The following is a 23,657-nucleotide window of genomic DNA, read 5'->3' on the forward strand; positions in this document are numbered from 1 at the left end:
ATATATATATATATATATATATATATATATATATATATATATATATATATATATTTGAGAGTGTTCCACATGTAATACGCATTTCAAATGCAAAGATGTCAGCCAATCACAACAGTTGTCGTTTACTCGGAGTCTCACAGCAGACACGCCCCTTCAAACAGAGCATTCAAGCCAGAGGGCTATTATCAGAATATACAAATGCTTTTTATTTCTAAATTTTAAATGTAAAAATCATACTAACAATATAAGTACACCTAAGGAAACATTAAAAAGCATTTAAAGAAAAGGAAATAATCCATGTCATGGGACCTTTAAGCTTCTGTCATTGTTGTGTCAAAGTTTTCCCATGTCTTCCATTCTCTGGTTTCTCTGTGTATTTGTGTATATATTTACCCTGCTCCAGTCTCTCCAGCAGGCTCAGGCTGTGATCCAGCTGCTCTCTGAGCTGGGTTCCCTGAGCGGAGAGCATGTTATTGGGCTGAAGTAACTCCTCTAGAGCTCTTCTGAGCTCCAGAAACTGTTTACGCTGTTCCACACCCAAACCACGAGTCATACGGATCTGTTCCCGCAGCTCACACAACTCCCGGGCCTGAGACTGGACCAGAGACTCGATTCTGCCGAGAGAGAGAAGATGACATTTAATAAATAAGCCACAGGATGAAGCAGAAATACAGATGGTGATCATGGAAAGCTACCTGGATGGAGAGCCTGCTTGGCTGCTTCTGTTCAGGGTTCCCTCTCTTTCTAGCACAACGCTCAACTGGGTGATCTGAGACTTCATCATCTTTGTTTCCTCCTCTTCTTCACCTGGTGTGGGGTCAGAGGTCACACTCAGGAGCTCAGACGACAAAGACTTCTTACGCAGCTGTCTCTGGAGGTGCTGGATGACTTTGTGCTGTCCTTCGATCTGTGACCTGAGCTGCTGGATGTGCAGGTTGGGGTCGGCGTGAGGGTCAGAGAGTCGAGGGGAGCTCAGGCCAGGAGAGCTGGGGTACGAGGGGCTGGATGCGGTAGTGTCAGGCGAAAATCGGCCCTGCATGCTCACTAGGACAGGAGATGGAGTGGGAACCAACCGCAAGATACCATCCACATCTGATAGTGACATCAAACACACAGAGGACACACACAAAGACATAAACAGGTGGATATAAGTTAATTATTGCAAAGGTGGAAGGAAGTTACAGTCCGCAAAGAGGTCACATTAGTTACATTATTAAATCAAGAACGGATTGGTCATGCAGAGGAAGTGATGCAAACCATGTTAAAACAAACTGAGCATACACAAACATGTGCTAACAAACACATAACCAAGGTTAAAGGATAAGTGCACCCAAATAAGTTTATGCACCCTTGTGATTTTTTACCAACAGGAAAAACAGCACCATCACTCAGCTAAACTTTTGTGTTATGTGGAGTAAAACGTTATACAAGTCTGGAACATGATTTAATGGAAGTATTTTCAATTCTGGGTGAACTATCCTTTTAAATTAATTATAAGTGTAACAGCAGCACTGTTTATTAAGAGCATGCAGTCAGTAACAGCTTGCAGAGTATGGATCATTCATGGAGATAGGAGGGTCTGAATATCGCCTTTCCATGCAGGAACCTTGACATGCAGTCTTATTAAAAAGAAGAGTTTTCCCCCCATCTACCTGTGCTACTGCCCTCCACCTCAGTCTCACTCCTTCCACTCGTTTCATACCCGAGGTCCTGCGCCTCCACCTGCACCCCTTTATCATCCCGTTCACCAGGGGGAGCTAGAGCACACAGCCAGAGTTGAGAACAGCAAGCCATCTTTCTAAGGTTTATAAATTATTAACATGTCCTGAATTGTTGAAAAATGCTATTATAAAAATAGTTTATAAGTAAAAGGCCTTTTAGTATAAGTGTAAAAATATCCATTATTCTCAAGTAAACATAAGAATTACTTTTATATAGTGTTATTAATATTCCAAGATGAACACTTACTGGACTGAAGCAGCTTTACTAAATTATCCATACTTAATTTTTTAGAAGAGTCATGCTCAAATGTTAGTAGCAAATATGATCCATCAGGATTTTGAGAAACATTTTTCTCAAAATGTTTCATATTTGCTCATCTCTCAATCATCATTGTATCGCATTGCATTATATGTTCTGAAACTACAGAGCTTTGATCATGAAACTAAGCATTTAATCATCTTACTAAGACATATTTATCGGGAGATATAGAGTGACAACTGGTATTTTTATCATTTTATGTTTATGCAGCCTCTCTAGTTAGAGCATTGTTTACCTTAACTGAGTGTACTGCATATGTGTTCTTCTCACCTTTACGTTGATCAGACTGTTTCTCCTTATTTGAGCCATACACAGCGATGACCGACTGAGCGATCGCCAGTTTCTCTTCCATTTTCCGACATGTCCTCTGCTTCTCCTTCAGGGCCTTCTGCAAACTGTCGATCTGGACGTTCCTCTCCAGACTTTCATTTCCAGGCGCATCTCCACCTCCTCCACTTTGGCCACGCCCCCTAACAGCTTTCTCAAGTTCGCTCATTTTCTGAGCACACTCAGTATGAATCTGAAGAAGCATCAAGAGGTTCTTATGAAGATTCTGGTTTGAGGAAACATTCTGTTGCAATTCTGTTTTAGTACTCTCAGGGTTGTGAATGGGTGTGCTTGTCTTTTGTTGGTGTCTCTCAGTACAGGCTAGGTCCTCCAGAGACTCTTTCTCCAGCAGAGCGCGTTGCAGCCTCTCCAGCCATTGTTTTAACTCTGGACTGAACAAGATCTCCTCATGAGACTGGTTTGGTTTGGAGCAAATGTCTGTGATAGACTTTACTGCGCCTTCAGCAGCTCTAATGCATTCAGACAGACACTCTGTCAGCTGTTGCAAAGACAGGACCTTTCCTTCTGGTCCAGGAGTGTAATTCCCCTCCAGACCTGTGGGTGCGTTGTTGCACTTGGCACTGACAGCTGCACTCAACTTCTTAACAGCGGCTTCTGAAGTCCAAAGCTTCTCCTGCAGTTCAGCATTCATCCTGCACTGCTGCAACAATGACTCCTGCAGTGATTCTATCTGTCGCCGTAGGTCAGATTCAGGTCCTAGCGCTGGACCAACCTCTGTGCTGTGAGTGTCTTTTGACCTGTGGTTGCTTTGCTGAGAAATTCGGATCAGTCCAATCAAGTGCTCAAGTCTCCCGCAAAGTGCCTTAGTTGGTTCCATTTGGCTGCTTGTAGTGTCACCATTTCGGAGCAATGCAATGGTGGATTCCGCAGAGTTCAAGCAGTCCAAGAGTTGAGCGTTGTGTCTGTCTTTCTCCTCAACAGCCTTCTGAAGATCTGCACAACGTTGCTGCAATGTTACATCTCCTGTTTGACCGATTCCACACTCCGAGTCCAAGCTGCACGCAGTGAGGTATGCAATAGTAGACTCTGCCGCTTGTAGGGCTTCCAGGTATTCTCGGATGAGCTTGTCCTTCTCCTGTATCTTTGCCTGTAGCTCGTCCCATTCCTGGACTTGTTGTCTTAGGTGGGAGATTAGATCCTCCTTCTCTTGGCATTCTTGATTCAGCAACTCTAATTGTGACATGAGCTCGGATTCCAGATTCTGGTTCATGTTAGTGTCTTGTTTTGTTCCAGCAGTTGGACTCAGCCTAGCATCTTTAAAATGGTCTAAATTGAGTTGTTTGTGCTCAGCTGATCTCAAAGGCATCTTGCTGTCCGTGCTATAATCAGACTCTTCCGACCCAGTCAGGTAGTCTCTGTTTCTGGGGTGAACGTGGCCTGAATTCAGCTCACTCAGATCTTCTGAACTCTGCCCAGAACTCCTGCTGGGACAAACAGGTACTGGTAGCCGAGATTTCACATATGCCTAAAACAAAAGACATTAGGATTATCTCACTGATAAGATACTTCGGAGAAAACAAATAAGGCTTCAATACAGGTTTGTATGCATCTCCACACTAGAGGTAAGAAGTGGGAAGAAGGAGTGGTGTGTCGTAATAGATAATTCAATTCACAAGCTATTAGGGGAAGTCGTGGCCTAATGGTTAGAGAGTCGGACTCCCAATCGAAAGGTTGTGAGTTCGAGTCCCGGGCCGGCAGGAATTGTGGGTGGGGGGAGTGCATGTACAGTTCTCTCTCCACCTTCAATACCACGACTTAGGTGCCCTTGAGCAAGGCATCGAACCCCCAACTGCTCCCCGGGCGCCGCAGCATAAATGGCTGCCCACTGCTCCGGGTGTGTGCTCACAGTGTGTGTGTGTGTTCACTGCTCTGTGTGTGTGCATTTCGGATGGGTTAAATGCAGAGCACAAATTCTGAGTATGGGTCACCATACTTGGCTGAATGTCACTTCACTTTTCAAGCTTGTGTTTATTCGATATAGATTCATTTGGCTATATATCAGGTACAGTATATGTCAATTTTTCTTAAAAAAAAGGGAATCTCATCAAAATGAAGATCAATTAAAATCGAGAAATCAATATGGTCAACCCAGCAATACCGAAGAAAGCAAGGTTGCCCGGTCCTGTTCCTGGAAATCTCCCAACCTGAAAAGCTCAGTTCCAACCTTGCTCCCAAAACACCCGTCTGTAATTATTTATCAAGTGCTTCTAAAGATCCTACTTAGCCAGTTCATGTATGTTTAATCAGGGTTGGAGCTGAACTTTGCAGGAAGGCAGGTCTCCAGGAACAGGACTGGGCAACCCTGGTATAATAGGGTTGCTAATTGAATGGTTGCTTGTTCAATTCCTGCATGCAATGAGCTACTACTGAGACCTTGATGAAGGCACTTAACTCCAGGTTGCTCTAGAAGTTGAAGATTCAGCCATAATTGCTTCTTGATGGGTTTGAACCCACAACAATTACGCTAGACTTTCTACCTTTTTCCAGCAGCATATTTGACTAATACTCACTTTATGTCTGGTCATGTGCTGCTTTTGATTCTTGGTGGGTTTGGTGCTTTGTCCCTGGTTTCGTCTCTCATATCTCTCCTCCATTTCTTTCTTTTCTTTTTGTTTGTTATCTTTCTCCAGTGTGTTGGTGTGTCTCTGCGAATCTTCATGATGTGTCTGCAGTTGTTCCACGTTGTTGTCCATGCCTTCCATCATCTTTGGGTCAATTTTAATTCTAGCTTCTGAAACAGAGTTCTGCTCCTTTAGCAGTCGAATTATCTTTCGGTGGCTTCTGGCTTCTGAGCGGAGCACCTTCACGGTTTGGTGAAAGTCTCCATGGCTGTCACTTTCTCCAGAACTCTCTGCACTTTCTTTGGACTCAGTGGCGTTTTCCTTCTTCAAAAATCCACAGAGTACAGATGCTTCCAAGTGGAGTTTGGCCACTTGCTTCCTAAAAATTGCAGCAGTTAAGAGTTTATTGTTTTTTTAAAGCTTTGATTTGATATAACACCAAAGCTACAATGTCTAGGTATGCAAAACATACCGGAGTTGAGAGACTGACTCCGCTCCACAATCTGAGAGAAGCAATCGGAGTTCTTCTGTTTCCGATTCTTCCCTAAAGAATATGGATGCTGGTTGCACTCCACCTTGCTCTCTTTGAGTCTGTGATGGTTGATTACTCTCACCAACATCTTCTGGAGAACGATCTCCCTCATCACATCTCTCCTTAGAGATCAACAACACATGGGACAACAGTAAATGCAAAAACAAAACCACTGAGGTTTCCAGATTGAAAGCTGAGGTTCAAGATTACAGTATATTATTACAAAACTGACATCTATTTCTATAAAATCTCTTACCTTTTTGTTTGGAGGCATTAGTGTCACATCATCTTCAGAAGTCGGTCTCTGCTGTATCAGTGTTTGCTAAAGTAATGGCATGTTTGGTGACACATGACTTAACACAAAATGCCACAATGGAACAGAATATAAAGAAAGTGCACAGTAACGGTAGGATGGGGGCGGCTGCAGGTGATCATGGTTAAGAAAATAAGCCAGAAAGACAGAGAGGAGATAACAGGGGTTAGCAGGGACAGAAGAGAGAGAGAGAAAGGAAGAACAAGAGGGTGCAAAAAAAAATAAAAATAACTGCAGACTAGGGGTGGGCGATATAGCAAAAATATCATATCACAATTTTTTTTTCAGGAAAATAACGATTCATGGCTTAATCACTATTTTATCACAATTCTTAGACATGTCGGATTTACTATTTTGCAAGTTGTCTGAGCAGTATAGCCAAACTAATTTCCCTATTTTAAAACAAAGATTAACAAAAAAAACAAAATGGCGCGTGTTAGAACAGCACACAAATTTGATAGTTAACTGTCAAGGCTTTAAAACACATGCAAATAATATACTTTTGTGACTGTGAATAAGTGCAGTGTCCCGTGAGTGTAACTCTACCACTGAGTAACATTTGATGTGAATGTATATCGCGTTGTACAGTATATCTTGAAACAGAAGCACCAAAATTGCAACTGAGAATGTGCACTGTAGCACGATACTACGATATTTCTTTAAAAGCAGATCGAGTGTACATTTTAATTGTCCACAAATAAAAATAGTGATATCACACACCCCTACCGCCAATACATACATAAACACTCATTCGGCAGACAAACATGTTACAGAAACAAACTTCTAGAGAAGGTCCAACCTACTGCTGACTAATATTAGTAAACTACAAGTCAATCATAAACAGAACACAAGCAAAAAATTGGAAGGTCTGGTTAAAGGTAAAGAGGTTAAAAGAATGTAATAAGTTGGGCCCCATTTCATATTGGCATCAAACCAAATGTCAGCTTTGCACAAATGTATAAAAAAAAACATCATATAAGAAGTAAACCAATAGTGAGACTATTTTTGTTTTTTTTGTTTTTTCCACTGTGACCTTTAATACCTTGTTTGGAGCTGAGAGGTTGATTAGGTCTGGTTCTTTCTGAGAGTCTATACAATCTTTACCCACAATGTCTTTCTCCATCAGAAGAAGCTTCTTCTGCAGTTCGGCATTGACTGCCTGAAGCTCTAAAACCTTAAAATTAGAGAAAAAATGCAAATCTTTCAAATTCTGTTTGACAAAAAGTATATAGCAATTAGTGATTAGGCACTCACCTTTATTCTGAGCTGTTCAACGGTCATGTGCTGGAGCTCTTCCTCTGGCCCATCGCCAACACATATACTCATATAGGACGTCTGATCGCCAATCAAACTCAGCGTGTCCACTAAAATCATCAGATTATTTAGATTAAATTCAAACAAACTGAAATAATTCTAATGATTCATATATGTTTATGTACCAGAATCGTTGGCCTGTCCAACCCCTCCTCCCCGGTTCTGGATCTGTCCCAGTCTGGCTTGCAGAGAGGCGTTCCAGCGTTGAGCTTCTTTCAGTGTATCACGCATGCTCTCTAACTCTGAAGGGTTCGAACCTGCATACACATATATACAAACATGCAGTTAGTGACACTGCAAACATGTTCAGTATATATATATATGTATGTATGCATGTACAACATGCATCATAATCAGGTGCATTTGTTTTGTTTTGTGAGTGTGCACAGAAAGATGACTGGCATATAGAACCAAAATTATATTTGAATTAAACCCAAAATTAAAAAGTGGGAATAAAAGATTTACATCATCAAATAAATAAGTTTCTCTAAAATAAGTTTCTCTTGATCTGCTCCAGTGTAACAAACTATTAAATTGTTTTCAGTAATTGAAATAAGGCTGAAATAAAATAAAATATAATTTTATATATATATATATATATATATATATATATATATATATATATATATATATATATATATATATATATATATATATATATATATATATATATATATATATATATATATATATATATATATATATATATATATATATATATATATGCACACACACACACACACACACACACACACACACACACACACACACATACATACATACATACATACAGATATATAAAGATTGTGTTGATTGTGAAGGTTAATGGATTGGAAAGGTTTTCATTAGTATGCACAAAAAGAAATGAACAGGCTGAATAAGTGAAGATGTGTACAAGGCAGGGTGGGATGAGCTAAATGTATTAATGTTTTAGTGTTGATGAGCCACAGAGACATTTAAAACACTTTATTACAAACAATATTTTATCTATAAATAAATAAGCATGGATGAATGAATAAATAAATTAACAGAGCAGAAAATAGACAGAAACAGGAGATGAACAAGATGGACAAGAGTGACAGAAATTTTCAGAACAAAAGAAAACAGACATTCATGCATTTCAGAACAAAGAGAAATGCAAGCTTCCATATAAATAAAGCATGGTTATGTGGGGATGAGAAAGAGAATGATGTAAAGGCTAAATGTGCTGTTACTGTGTCCTACTTTACACCAGATACAGGGCTGATATAAATAAGAGTCATCAAGAAAGTCAACAACCTGATGGGAAAAATATTAAGCCATTAGCTCTGACCTTGAACTGGCTTAAGCCTGCATTTTTGCTGGCTAAACAAACTGAAAGGTTCTGTATTTTGGGAGATTACAGCATGCCATCTGATGTTTTCAGCGCTCTCTCTCTGTACTGCACCTTCTCTCTGTTTGGCTCTCTGGATCTCTTTCTGTAGCTGATCTCTCAGCTCTGTGTTCATCTTGACTCCCCTTTCCAGCTGCTGTCTGAGGAGTGATAGAGCTGTGAGCTCCAGCTGCAGTGCCTGCAGTCTATGAACACTGAAACAAAACATAAAATATAATTAAAATGCAGATTTTAGGTGTCTAGGATCACATTACAACAGTACATTTTATGTCACACGCACCCGTCACACTCTTTGACAGCTCTGATGAGGTCAGAGTAGAGATGTTGCTCAGCTCTCAGAGCTCGGTTTAACTCCATCTGTTCAGTCAGCAGATCAGATAAAGATGCAACATCCTACAGAATGACATGGAAATCAAAATTAGAAATGCTAACGTGTATCAGTTTAAGGAATGCATGCATATGTTCACATGTACCTGTTGTTGGCGATCTCCTCCAATGATGGTTCTTTCTCTCTGAGGGAGAGAGGAGAGGCTGTATTCACTCTCACCCAGCTGGGAAGCTTGGTCCCGGGTCAGAGGAAGTTGACTGTCCCCTCTCTGAGACAATCGCTGCAGCAGCTCCTGCAAAGAACCAGAAATCAGACTGAAGCACATACTGTAAACTAACCTCAGAGCTCATGTTAGGTGTGTCTTCAAAGTTTAATATTTTACAGTTTTAATGTTAAAGGTTTTACTGTCACATCCGATCAATTGCATCCTTGCTCAATAAAAGCATTAATTACTTTCAAAAAATACAAATACATTTTACTGACCTCAAAACTTTGAACAGTAGTATTATGTGTGTGCGTGTGATTTATACTCACACTAATGATTTCTTCTTTAGTGTTGAGACTTGATGTAAGGGATTCAATATTGGCTGCCTGTCCTTCTAATCGTGCCTCCAGCTCGGAGATCGTGGATTGAATCTCTGCTAATGAAATCTAATCACAAGCACACACATTTACTCTATAAGTTGCACATGTAGAAACTTAAACCCATAAATTCTTACGATCTTAAATCAAAGACCTTAAGCTGGATCTCTCTCTTCAGAGCGGTGTTGAGTCCATCTGTTTTCTGTGTGAGCTCTTTCTTCAAAACCACCACTAATTTCTTACTGACTGTAGTTATATCCATAGTTTCCTCACTGTTTCGCCTGCTCAGGTCAGCTACAAACACACACAAATTAACCTTTTTTTTAGATATAATTTAAATTGAATTTAAGTAATGCATGGTATATAACTGACAATACCTGTGTTTTCAAAGAAATATCACAGTTATCTGCCCATACGTGCATCATTACTGTACAATTATTTTATTTTTACAGGACAAAAACACCCTCACCTTCCCTCTCCTCAAGTTTCTCTTGCAGCACCTCAATAGTCCGTCTGAGCTCCAGCACCTGAGGAGGAAGCATTTCACTCGTCTTCATTTCCAACAGGATGCGATCTTTCTTTTGTCCGCGGTCTAGCAGCTTCTATAAAACCAACAGAAAAACATCACTTGACATTTCCTTACCAAAACATGACTGTCTTATGAAGGTGTTCGCACACTAGAACAATTCCAGTTCTGGACCGAGCAATCAATCCAAGTGTAAGCACAGTCTTGTTATCACGAGATTACAGGTCAAAGTCTCACATTGATGAGGGCGTCCTTCTCCGCCAACATTGCACGGAGTTCAGCAGTCTCTAGGTGACCATCCTGCATGGCTGTGGCGTTCAGTCTCTGTGTGTTTCTGAGCTGCAGCTGCGTGTCTGCCAACTCCTTACGAAGATCCTGCAATTCTGCAGCACGATCATTCAGAGCCTGTAAGTGATGCTCCGCACTCTCCTACAAACACAAACAACAAACATTTTTGAGTGATAGGAAATTGTGCTTATAAGGACACTAATCAAGCATTAGTGTACAAGCGCATTCAAAAAAGTAAAAACTATTTTTATCATTACATCAAATAAAACTATAACAAATGAAATAACAAAAATCAGAACTTGATTCACTAGAATAACTTTAAAATGGATAAAAACAGACTTATTAAAAAATTATAATAATAAAATTTTCCAAATTACTAAAACATTCAAATGAAAATGGAAAAAATATATAAAAATCAATTAAATAAAATTTTAAAAACCTAATTAAAAGGATAGTTCAACCAAAAATGAAATCTACCCCATGATTTACTCACCCTCAAGCCATCCTAGATGTATATGTTTTAATTCTTTCAGACGCATACAATCTAAGCTTTCAATAATGGGGCCATTTTCATTTTTGGATGAACTATCCCTTTAAATGTGAAATTAATTAAAAAATGAATATAAACATGTAAATTTACAAAACTATAATAGTATCTCAATGATAGTAAAATAATACTGGTATTCAGTACCTTCAGAAGCTGGTCTTTGCTGCTAATGTTGGCCAGCAGGTTTTCTACAGCGGTTTGGTTCTCGGTCACTAGCCTCTCTCTGTCCTTTACCGCCTCTGACATCATCGCCTCTGTGACCTTTAACCTCTGACTCATCTGCTCTGCGAGGTCACGACCCTGAGACTCTGATTGGTTCAGAACCCTATTGGCCATCTCCTGCAAAGAGAGGAAAAAACACTTTCACATCAACTAAATTCTGACTCGCGCCTGCACCAAAAACTAGAGTGTGTGTATTGTACCTCCATGTCTCTCATTTTGTTGTCTAGTGCTTGCTGTAAGTGCTGTATAATGGCGTCTTTCTCTCTCAGAGCCCTCTGAAGGTTCTGCTCAGTCTCGTCTTTACATCTCTGAAGATTCTTCAGCGAGTTCAACAGCTGCTGCAGCTCGAGATCTCTTTCCTTTATGAGAGCATCAAAACTCTACAAAGAGTCAGAGAAACCATCAGTATATGATTCAACATTATTACAGTAGCATGCGGAAGTTTAGGAACCCCTTGCAGAATCTGTGAAAATGTGAATAATTTTAACAAAATAAGAGAGATCATACTAAATGCATGTTATTTTTTTATTTAGTACTGTCCTGAGTAAGATATTGTACATAAAAGATGTTTGCATTTAGTCCACAGCACAAAAAAAATTGCTGATATTATTAAAATAACCCCATTCAAAAGTTTGGGAACCCTTGGTTCTTAATACTGTGTTCTGTTACCTGGATGATCCACGACTGTCTTTCTGTCTTGTGATGGTTGTGCATGAGTCTCTTGTTTGTTCTGAACAGTTAAACTGAGAAAAATCTTTAAGGTCCTGCAGATTCTTCAGTTTTTCAGCATCTTTGCATATTTGAACCCTTTCCAGCAATGACTGTATGATTTTGAGATACATCTTATCACACTGAGGACAAATGAGGGACTCAAACACAACTATCAAAAAAGGTTAAAAAGTTCACTGATGCTCCAGAAGGAAACGAGATGCATTAAGAGCATTAAGAGCATTAAGAACACGTCCATATTTTTCTTATTTTGTTGAAATATATATATTTTTCCATTTAGTTCTGCCCTTCATAAGCAACAGAAGAAACTTGTATGTTTCCCGGAACACAAATTAAGTACAATTTACCTTGATCAATTTACCCCACAACCCCCCCCCCCCCCCCCCGCTCTTAATGCATCTCGTTTCCTTCAGGAGCATCAGTGAATGTTTGAACCTTTTTTAATTTTCATTAAGCAAATTTTTTTGTGGTGGACTAAATGAAAACATCTTTTATGTAAAATATCTTACTCAGGACAGTACTAAATAAAAAAATAACATGCATTTAGTATGATCTCTCTTATTTTTTGAAAATTATTCACATTTTCACAGATTCTGCAAGGGGTTCCTAAACTTCTGCATGCCACTGTACATAAAAAAAACCTTTAATGTGAAGAAATTAAAAATTTACCAATGCAAATGATCTCTTCATCAAATTAATACACACTCTTACATTAACAGTCTCCTCGTTGTGTGAGAGCAGATTGTTGAGATGCTCCAAATCTCTTTCTTTCTCTCTCAAGCTCAGCTGCAGCAAATGGATCTCATTTTCTTTCTCCTCCACGGCTGCAAACTTCTCATCCAAGGCCTTCTGCTCACAGACAATGAAGCAGACAAAAAACTCAAGTGATCAATATTTATGACATCTGGACGGACAACTGTGCTCAGCATTTTGCTTACACAAACAAAGAAGCACAAATCACTGACATAGGGCCATCTACCCGGATTCATCATCTGAAGCAGGTTGTTTCTGGCACTGCATAAATACAGAATAAAATAAAGGAAGAGCCACAGACCTCAAGTGCTTTCTCTTTCTCCTTCAGTCTTGCTCTCAGTTTGGCTACTATGGGATCACCTTCCTCTTGGGTTTTGTTCTTCTCCAGATCTTTAACCATGTTCATATAGTGCTGAAAAAACAGGAATGAGTAAACTAGCACGAGGTGTTGAGTGTAAGCTGTGTGTGTTTGTGTGTGTGTACCTGTAGCTGCTGGTCTTTATGATTCAGGCTGGCTGTGAGTCGTTCTATGGCATTCTGTAGTTTCTGTTCAGCAGCACGGTTTTGTTCTAGCTGTTCTCGACGCTGCTGTTCTAGAGTGTTCTCTCTGTCAGACAGAGCACCATTTAGTTTCTTCAACTGGTTCTGAAGATCCTGCAGTTAACAAGCGAAAATAAAAAATAAAAATTATGAAAATGAATGAATTATTATTATTGTTAAAAATGATTAGTTCAACATTTGGTTCATCAGAGTATTTTAATTAATGAACCATGCAATTTTCCAATACATATTTTAAATACTGCTGTTTATTGCAATGCTTTTTGAAATAAAGAAAGACTTTTTTGTTTCTGCATGCGTGTCAGTACTACTCACGTTAATGGTCTTGTCTCCCTTCTTCTTCTGTTGCTGTAGCTGCTCCAGCTCTTGTTCCAGTTCTAGTTTGGCTTGCTGAAGAAGGCACAGTTCTGAATCTCTGCTGCCGAGCACACGTTGCAGCCTCTGGGCTTCCAGCAGTGAAGAGCGAGCCTCTGCCTGGAGCCGTGACAATTCAGCCTGCTGCTCCAGGAAAAGAGACTGCTGGTCTTCAGCCCCCTGGAAAACACAGAAGAAAGTAATGCAAATCCTTCACCAACCTCCTATATGTGTGATGAGGAGCAACTAAATAGCTCCAGCTGTCAATCAGCTGAAATGTGCACAACCACACATACCTGATATTTCTGTAGTTTGGCTTTATGAAGGGCCTCTCGAGCCTTAGCCAGAGCCTGATCCTTCTCTTCAAGATCACCAGATAGATCCTCAATCTGAAGAGAAAGAGACATAATAATAATAAAATTACATTTTATGGTAGTTTTTGTCATCACAATAATTCACTGCTCTAAATAAAATCTAGTTTTAATGAAAAAACATTACACTATAAAAATGATATCTTAAATTTAAAGCCAACTTTAGATATAAAAAAAATAAATCGCCAATAAAAAAGCTTTCAAAATCTGCATTACAGAACAATTTTTAAATAATTTGTATGTTTTCCTCTATATTGCCAGCTTGATTTAATTCTAATAATAAAAGAAAGAGTAATAAATAAATAAATAATCAGTTTTAAAGTTTGACTGGGTCACACCTCTTTCTCCTTCTCTTTGAGAACCAGACTGAGGCCCTGGATGGTTTTGTCTCGTTTCAGAGAGTTCTTCTTCTCCGCAGCCAGTTTGATCTCTCTCTCTTCCAGCTCATCAGAAAGAGCCTAAAACACAAAGAGGACTTTAATGCACAACTTTTGCTGTTAATTTAATGTCATTGTTGATGTCATGTTTCATTTGTTCAAATGTTATGGTTTCATACAATTGTTAAGATTAATGACATTAGTTGAGGGATCATGTGTGCATAAAATTCATTTCTAAAAAGTGTCATTTTTTATTTCATTATCATGGAGATACTTTTATAGTTATAGTTTTTATCAAATGAGGTTTTCTTTAAAATATTTTCTGTTTTCATTTTAATTTTGGTTAAAAGTTCTAAAAATTTTGTCAGTTTTTGTCTTTAACTGAAATAAAAATAAATGTATAAAAATGAATATATATATATATATATATATATATATATTTATTTAAATTAAATAATATTAAATTTATATATATATATATATATATATATATATATATATATATATATATATATATATATATATATATATATATATAAAAATTTAAATTAAATAATATTAAATTTATGCATTTAGCAGACGCTTTTATCCAAAGCGACTTACAGTGCATTCAGACTATCAATTTTTACCTATCATGTGTTCCCGGGTATTCGAACCCCCAACCTTGCTCATGATAACGCAATGCTCTACCAATTGAGCTACAGGATATAAGTATATTATTTCAAGTAACTAAATCATTTTTCATAGTTTTAGTTAACTACAATAACAGTATTTACCTTCATTTCTCTCTCTGTTTCTTCTAGTGTGTGTTTAAGGGTCTGGTTGCTGTTCTTGGACGCGTTCAGTTCTTCTGTCAGCTGTCTTGTTTTCTGCTCCAATCTGCTCCGTTCATTCAGTCTTTCAACAAACTCCTGCAACAAACAAAACATGCATTTAACTTGCAGCTAAAAAACTGTTAAGCATTGGCCTAATGTGCTCTGTATAATTTGAGAAAGAGGAAGGTGTACCTCCTGTTTAGGAGGTGTGTATTCATCATTAAAATCCTCCTCCAGCTCTCTCAGAGCTTTCTCTAGCTTTGATTTGCGAGACACACCTTTGTGGGCGCTTCCATGTGTTTAATGTGGATTTGTTAGTTCTGGAATCTTGCTACTGTTACATCGTGGGATGGGCCGCACTCCTTGCACACTCTTCAAGAGCTGCAATATATCAAAAATCAGCAAGGTCGTTTCTATGGTTGCATGGAATTGAGCCTCTAAGAGGGCGTGTCTGTCTGAGGGGTGAGGCACTGATGAGGGCGTGGTCATACTGCTCCAGGGCCACTGAATGGAGGGAAGTGGACTGTGAAAATTAAAGCGCTCTTCTTATTTACGACATCCAAGTAGTCTCCACTAAGAGAGCGAGGTCAGGTTACCGGCACAACAGTGGTTTGACGTGAAGATAGATTTAATTTTGAACGTTCTGTTCTTGTTTTACTAAGCAGCTCGAAGCTCACACACCTCCTCAATCGACCTTTAAACTTCTCTTGTTGGCCATCACCACCTGAATTCACAGAAACAAGCCCTTGACTTCTTCTCAGGGTTTCCTGGACACTGGCAATCCGTGTTTGGTGCTGCTTTGGTTGAACTGGTTGAGGTCGCCGAATGCATTGCAGCTGCTCTGGACTATTTAAGCTTGCTCCAATCTGAATTTCCTGTTTAAGAGGTATGTTTCCACCTAGTTTGGACGGGTTATGTTGTCTGTATTTGTGTGTGATTTGAGCTTTCAGTCTATCTCTCTCATTCTGCAGCCGCTGCAGCTGAGCAGCATGCATTTCCTGCAGCTGTCCAATAGAGACATCGCATTGCACGACGCGCTCGAGTAAAAACACGCATTTCCCACAGAGAAACTCGCTGCAGCCGATACATGCGAAAGGATGACCGCCAACCTCAGACGGCCACATGCGCTGACCAACCAGCGACACTGACCGCCCTGCACGCACACGGCACTTACACGGCATGGGTCACGCATGTTCATCAGACTAATACTACAATCCTGCTATCCATATGCCTCAGTGTCTTTTGGTGCGTCTTGCTCTGCACTGAATCTGAACTGAAATCAGGACCCTGAGATATTTGTTTTTAATGTTTGATTTCCATGTGCAACAGTCACAGACTGTGGTCAACCTGCTAATCCAGCTTAGCACATAGCCCTTCGACTGGGTTCTCACACTCTTTGAGCTTTACTGTCATTTTTAATTACAGGATTTGTTCTCATATTTTTTAGGAATTACTTAGATGACTCAGGGACCAAGCTTTTAAATGAAAATATGTAAACTATTATGCTTATAAATGCACAAAGAAAAATGAAATCCAAATCAGCCTTCAATTGCTTCAAGTCCCTTTCTGCCTTTACAACCATTTTTGTCTTGTATAAACGAGCCGCCCAATGAATCACACAGGTCAATATCATAATGCTGGCTAAATATTACTCTATACAAGTACTTACGAAGAGGAATATTCTGGTGACACAATGGAAACAGCTGTCTGCTTACCTCTTCGTCTCTTTCTGCACTTTCTCTCCCACGGTCTAGCTCTTCCCTAAGAGCCTGTAAAAATAAACAAATCATCATTACTCAGTGTTTCCTCATGTGTGTAACAGATAGCACAAAACTTGATATATGAAAGCTATTGCCAGATTTACACTGCATAGGAGACACAGAAGCGTTAATGAACTGGCAAATAGGCATATTTACACATACTGTGAAATGAGATAACATTAATGCATTTACAGAGCAATTTCAAGTGTATACTTTTATTCTAGAGCCTGAAGTGAATCAGGGCAGGTATATTTAGTCTGGCTTTTATGCAGCATTAGGAATCTTGAGCAGGCACAGAGCAGCCATAACTCAGCTATGAAAAGAGACCTTAAGAGATCAACCTGTAGCTGACTGTCTTTTTGGCCAATAAGGGAGTTCAGCTGTGCCATCTGCTCTGCCTTTGGAAGGTTCGGGTCATTCCTCCGAAGCTCTCCAATCATGCCATCTTGATTCTTGAGTGAAACCCGCAGCTGCTCAATAACACTGTGGAAATCATATCAGTAATATGTTGATAGTAACACTTTGTTCGTGTAAATTGATGTTTCAGTATTTTAATTTCTTTTATAATCACCTCTCCTTTTCCTGAAGGACCTGCTGGAGCTCTCTGACCCGTTCAGGGGTGGAACCAGAATCAGCTGAGGGCCCTGATTGGTTGGCGGCTTGCAGCTCTTTCTCCAATCCAAGATTCTTCAGCTTCTCCTGTTCAGCTATGGTGGCCATGCTTTCCAGTTCCTTTTGGGCAGCTTGCAGAGACTTAAGAGAAAGAGAAAGCAATGACTAAAGACACTCTTCAAGAAAACACATTCTCAAACATTAGTTATAAACATTGTGGGGTTTGTTTTACCTCCTCGAGTTGTTGAATCCGAGCGCTGAAAGCTTCTCTGAGTGAGTCCATTTCTCTCTGCATCTTCTCTCTGCCATTATCAACACCTCGATTGACTAAACTCTCTAATGCTTTCCTACACACACAAACACACCATTTTGATTGGTTTCTTACATCCAACGCCTTCTACAGGTGTTTAATTGTAAATATTTTACCTGAAAGCACAATGACCAGGTGTTATTACTCATTACCAGTGTTAATTGCATCACTGAAAAATGTAAGACATTTGTCGCTTATTACTTTTTTTAAATGTTCGAAAATTTGGGTCTGTAGTTTTACAGGTTTTTATCACTTTACACATTACTGTCAATAAAACCATTATTTTTAGTATTATAAGCCATATCAGGCAAATAGAATGACATTTTTTTTTTAAATATAGATTTTTTTGTCCCACTTAGTGCAAAATATTGCCACCAAGTAATGAATTCCCAGCCAGTCAGAACAATTTCATGTTCTATGGGTGGAGCTACACTTTAAAACTGTCAAATAGAAATAAAAACAGAAATCAAGAGATAAAATGTAGCACTTGTTTCAACAAACAAGCATCAAGTTGAACAAGGAAGAAACAGGGTTTATTGCTTGATGCTCTGTACTAATTACTCACATCGTACCAATAATTAGTAGAAATAGGAAGTAAACATGTGGGCAGGACTTACGATGCGGACACAAGCAGTTCTTTTTTCTCAGCCAGATCTCGTTTCATTGACTCCACCTCCACCTTCAGCTCAATGTTCTACACACACAGACAAGCAAGACAAGTTACTAACAATAAAAAAAATCATCAAGCACAAAACCATTGCTTGCTTTTATATGCAGGAATGAAGAATTTCATGTTTGTGACCGTGTGTGTCTGTCACCGTTTTGTAAATGTCCTCCGTGGAGTCGTCACATTTTTGCTGCACATGTTCTTCCAGAAAATAGATCCTGAGCTTCAGGTTGAAGTTTTCCTTCTTCAGAGCTGTGATTTGCTGCAGCATGAACCATATAAATTATTCCAAAATACTCTTTATTAACACACAGACAACAGACCCTGCACAGGGAGTTTGATTGACAGGCGATCTGACCAATCATAATGCCAAATCTGACATGTGGTGTGATGTATTTTTCACTGCGTCAGAACATGATGTGAGTGTGCCGTGACTTGTCAGATACAGCAACAGTAATGATTTGTGCGAAGGGTCAATTATAAACAAGGAGAAAATATACCTGAATCTTCTATTTAAGCAATATGTGTGGAATATTTTAAGAAACAAATAGAAACTTCCACCGTTATTTACAGAAAACAGAAGATTTCCTGTGACATTCATGAAAGTTCAGATTCATGAACAAGTGATTCTTTCAGGTTAAATGTTTTAAATGATCCAGTTCACAAAACCAGATTGAACGATTCATTCACAGACAGGAAAAACCCTTCTTCATTTCGGTTGAACTGTCCTTCGTACTGAAATGTTTCTGAATATTCAGTTCTTCCTCATTACAATATTCAGACTCATTCATGAATAATCAGGAGCAAAGCTGTTCTCCAAATAACTGAAAGAGAGATGGGGAGGGAGGAGACAAGAGCTAAAAGAGAAGCAGAGCGACTATAACAGGATGTGTGGGTCAGTGATGAGGGTTGGCATGAGTGTGTGTGTGTGTGTGTGTGTGTGTGTGTGTGTGTGTGTGTGTGTGTGTGTAAGAGAGGCTGGCAGGCAGTGTACTGTGCATCATTGTACTCCAAGCGTTTTTCACTTCAACATCTGGGGCAGAAAGAGGGGGAAGGGAAAGAAAGATATAGAAATGGGACAAGAGAGTCTGGAAGAACCACAAATACCCCAGTGATGGGCAACTGTACCTTCCTTTGAAAAATCTCTGTTTTTCAACAGAACACAAACACACTTTCTCTCATACACACATAAACACAGAAGTGAAGTTCATGAAGGCTAAAAAAAATTTGCTGAAAATTTACTCAAAAATCGAGTTTTCAACTGTTTTCAAAAATGAGTTTTTTTCTTCATCGAAAAAAAAATATTTGAAGAAATTCAGTATTGCATCACTTGCTCACCAATGGATCCTCTGCAGTGAATGGGTGCCGTCAGAATGAGAGTCCAAACAGCTGATAAAAACATCACAATAATCCACACCACTCCAGTCCATCAGTTAACATCTTGTGAAACCAAAGCCTGCGTGTTTGTAATAAACTCTGTTGTTGACTTTTGATGTGAGAGGACAGCAGGGTTATTATGGAGCATGGATTCTGGTGTTTTGTCCAGAAGCCACAGCTTATTGGATTTGATTCTTACTAACATCCAGTATTTCACTTCACAAGACATTGATTGATGGACTGGTGTGAATTAGTGTGATGTTTTATCAGCTGTTTGGACTCGCATCCTGATGGCACCCATTCACTGCAGAGGATCCATTGGCAAGCAAGTGATGGAATGCTACATTTCTCCAAATCTGTTCCCATGTTAAAAAAGCAAAAAGTATATCTTGGATGGCCTGAGGGTAAGTAGCTCATAATAAAACTAATTGTAACGGTTTCGTTTCGAATAAATAAACAAAAAACATCAAGGAATTAGGGCTGGACGATTAATCGAAAAGTAATCGAAACCGAAATTTAGAACCTCTAACCGACGTAATTTTCCAATGTCGGTTATTTCGGTTATTTCCTGTTAATACAACCCCCTTAAAAGCGTGTGTAGCCACATAATTCTGCCAGTCAGTGGCATAAAAGCAAAACACGGAGGTGAACGCCGGTTCAACACATAGTGACGGCGCGCGAGCGGTGAGCCTTGAGTCTTCACTAAACTTTGTCAGTTGCATTTGTTTTATGGTTTGGACGTTCAAGCGATTAGACGATCGGATGTGTATTATTATACCGAGCTACCATGTTCACGCAGCTGCATTGTGGCATGAAAACTCATAGCTGTGAAGATCACATGCACAGAGGAACGCAGATGTCAGCGCTGTCCTGTGATTTATCACTAAAGTATCTTAGAATCTCGAAACGTATTATAGCATATTTTTCTACTTTTGAAGGAACTAGGCTATTTACAACCCCCAGCTTCACAATAATATAGAGACGATGTGACTAATTCACACACGCAATCACTCGTACTGGTACTGTTTACCTTTAATATTTATCTCTTACACTGAGCAATAATATGTAAGAAATGTTACGAACATAGATAAAATAACTGCTGATAGTGAGCTATGATCGCTCTTTCAATAGGAAAAAATATCTCACCCTTAATAGTCGATCTCAACCGTCTGGCTGAGGCCAGTCTAAAAAGATGCTCAGGACAGTTGACAGAACACTGATGCGTGTCGTCATGAAAGCGTATCATTTGCCACTTGCAAATGTAACCATTCAAAAGACTTTAAAAAAGCATTCAAACACAAAATGCGGAAAAGCTGAACTGAGTAGCTGGTTACTCGCGCGCTGTGCTCGGTGCGCACGCGGAGAGAGACAGCAACACTGAACCGACCTCTCGTTTGCAAAGTTCTCCTTTAAGTTCCTCCTGCACCTCAACGAACAAAAACAACTCGCAGTTTAAACAAACAGAAAAGGATGTGTAAGAGCCCACTTCAGCACCGCGGTGTTCTGGTGTGCAGGCTCACGCAGAGAGAGGCGTCTCAAAACACTTGAACACCGAATTTGTCTGTTTTTGCTCTTGTACCGACAAATACATAAAAAATATGTGAAAATACCCGTCTTGGATAGTATGTTCGAAAAAAACTGTCAGTTATGTCTTAAGTTAAAGTAAACAGTTGAGAAAAAAATCGTATGTGTATTATATTGGATGCATTCATTGACTCTTAAAGTGACCGCGCCTAATATGGCTTGGGCATGTTGATGAACAAATAAACAGAACGAACATAGAAATTAACCCTAAATCAGGTAACGTGAACTGGGAGTCACAACTCATAAAATCCAAAATATATCAAATATTTCAAAAATTGTTTTGGATATGTTTTACTTAAGCTCAGATGATATAAAAAATAACATTAAAATATTTTTTGCCTATCATTTTCCACTCTTGCCTGTTTAAAGGTTAAACTCTTAAAAAGGCTGTCTAGGTAAAAAAAAAAAAAAAAGTTCACCAGGTCTCTCTCTCTCATTATAAGAAATCAAACAAAAGCAAACATTCTGACATTATTGTACTTACATTCTCGTAATCTTTCATAGTCAGAGCTTTGGCTGGAGACATCCTCTGCCCTGGAAACAGAGATGCTGCAGACAACAAGACAACAGATGAACAAATGAACAACAAACAGGCTTCTGTTCACTCCAAAACTGATCACTTGTGCCACCCTTTGAGGCTTTGATGAGAATCTGATTAAGACCATGTGGTTTGATACAAAAGGACAGACTTCAGAGAGAAAAACAACAAGTGTGTCAGATTGTGCATCTTCACTACAGAGTTAAAGGTAAAAGGCTGGAGGGAAGAACAAAATGTAACACTTCATCTTGTTTCTTTGCATAAACAGTCTCTATAATTCAACAGAGGCTATAAATGTGCTTAAGTAAACAGATCTACATCCTTTTAAGTGTATATATGAATGTATAGGCTTATATAGAGTTGAACTTTATGCATATATAATTTTGTGTCAGTAAATATTGAGAGATTGAATTTGAACCGATTTTGTCATGCATCGTGTCATACTGAATTGTGACATCGAGATCTGTATATAATGCATCATGAGGTAGTTAGTGATTCTCAGCTCTAGCCATGCGGCACTCAAAGGATTATATTACAAGACATGAGATTGTTTGTACCTGTCATGTCATTCATGCTGAAGTCGCCGCTGTTCAGAGACTCTGGCAGCCGAGAGATGCTGCAACATAAACACAAACACACACACAACACAAAGAGCCAAACAGAAGTTTAAACACACATACACAACTGCATAAACTGCAACAAAAGCCCAAAAGTGTCAGCGTTCATCCATGAAGCAGGTGCAAATATCCAGCAGTTATACTTAACACTACAGCGTCTTTTCTACTTAACTATGAAGCTCAAGGAAACACATAAAAACATTGAGAGGATGGACAATGCATATGACTGTGGACGCTTTTCATAACCCAACCTCAGGGCAGGAGCAGCTGTGTGTGTGCTTTCATAACCATTTTAAAGAACAGCACTGGATACAAGCGAGAACATGTAGGCTGTCAGAAACTAATGTGAATGTACAGCTTTCAGCATGTTTATGTTGTGTTTGTGTGTATTTGCTGCAACTATTGGCTTCATAACAAGTTCAGTCCCCTTTGCTCCTCTGACAGTCAGCCAGACTTACTGCAAGACCGCTGGGACACTGGACTTACATAACACTGAGCAGCTGTCAAACAGAACAGCCTCTAATTTCAGACCAATTTATAAGCCTATATTTGAAATTAGTATTTCGTTTTTGCTGATTTATGTCATTTTATTTGAAAGTAGCCGATTTCAAATTCTTACATTTGATAGTATAATTTTCACAATCTAACTTGCCAATGCATATGATTTCAAATATTCTGAGTAAAATAATATTAATAAAAAAAGAATGAGTTCATTCATTTTAATTCATACATTTGATTTGTTATAACTAAGTTTGATTATACAATTTATATATCATAAATAACCTTGCTTGTTTGTTTTTCAAATACTAGAGTGAAGAACTCATATTTAGAATTTTTTGTTTTTATCTTACATTTTCCATTTACATTGCAATTTTAGTTTTATCAGTTTTCAGTTGATGTCTACATGGTTTGTATATCAAGTTAAACTTAATGATAATAAGAAATGTTGCTTAGGCAACTAGCTGAAATAAACTTCTTTTTGTAAGTAACAAAATGTTTAATCATGGTTAAAACAGATACTGACCGACATAAATATTTTGAGATTCAATGTTACCTTAAAATCTATATAAGATACTTTTATTTGGATGTTTTCCTTTTATATTTTCCATTTTAGTCAGTTTTAGTAATCTCTCCTGTGGTTTTGAAATTAATTTTATGTCTGTACTATGTTTATACATTTTATTTCAGTTTTAGATATTTTATTATATCAAGTTCTAGCTTGGCAAACAGCATTCATGTAGAGACAATAACAGGTGCAACTT

General features: G+C 38.7%; 1 protein-coding gene across 1 annotated transcript in view; it reads right to left on the bottom strand.

Moving 5' to 3' along the window:
• LOC132130883 (CDK5 regulatory subunit-associated protein 2-like) overlaps positions 1-23,657 on the bottom strand; it is a 48,762-nt gene that overhangs the window by 23,319 nt on the left and 1,786 nt on the right. The window contains 34 exon segments of the mRNA XM_059542732.1: positions 394-614; positions 696-1,092; positions 1,653-1,757; positions 2,311-3,853; positions 4,899-5,328; positions 5,422-5,603; positions 5,738-5,803; positions 6,837-6,968; positions 7,049-7,158; positions 7,234-7,365; positions 8,535-8,674; positions 8,761-8,873; positions 8,954-9,100; positions 9,343-9,459; positions 9,545-9,684; positions 9,860-9,992; positions 10,154-10,345; positions 10,896-11,090; positions 11,174-11,353; positions 12,414-12,551; positions 12,757-12,867; positions 12,939-13,109; positions 13,329-13,547; positions 13,664-13,756; positions 14,077-14,196; positions 14,892-15,026; positions 16,646-16,699; positions 17,032-17,173; positions 17,262-17,443; positions 17,535-17,649; positions 18,230-18,306; positions 18,431-18,541; positions 21,725-21,789; positions 22,336-22,394. Of these exon segments, the coding sequence (XP_059398715.1) occupies positions 394-614; positions 696-1,092; positions 1,653-1,757; positions 2,311-3,853; positions 4,899-5,328; positions 5,422-5,603; positions 5,738-5,803; positions 6,837-6,968; positions 7,049-7,158; positions 7,234-7,365; positions 8,535-8,674; positions 8,761-8,873; positions 8,954-9,100; positions 9,343-9,459; positions 9,545-9,684; positions 9,860-9,992; positions 10,154-10,345; positions 10,896-11,090; positions 11,174-11,353; positions 12,414-12,551; positions 12,757-12,867; positions 12,939-13,109; positions 13,329-13,547; positions 13,664-13,756; positions 14,077-14,196; positions 14,892-15,026; positions 16,646-16,699; positions 17,032-17,173; positions 17,262-17,443; positions 17,535-17,649; positions 18,230-18,306; positions 18,431-18,541; positions 21,725-21,789; positions 22,336-22,394 (6,467 nt within the window).

The sequence above is a fragment of the Carassius carassius genome, chromosome 47, assembly GCF_963082965.1.
Source record: "Carassius carassius chromosome 47, fCarCar2.1, whole genome shotgun sequence".
Taxonomy (NCBI): Eukaryota; Metazoa; Chordata; class Actinopteri; order Cypriniformes; family Cyprinidae; genus Carassius; species Carassius carassius.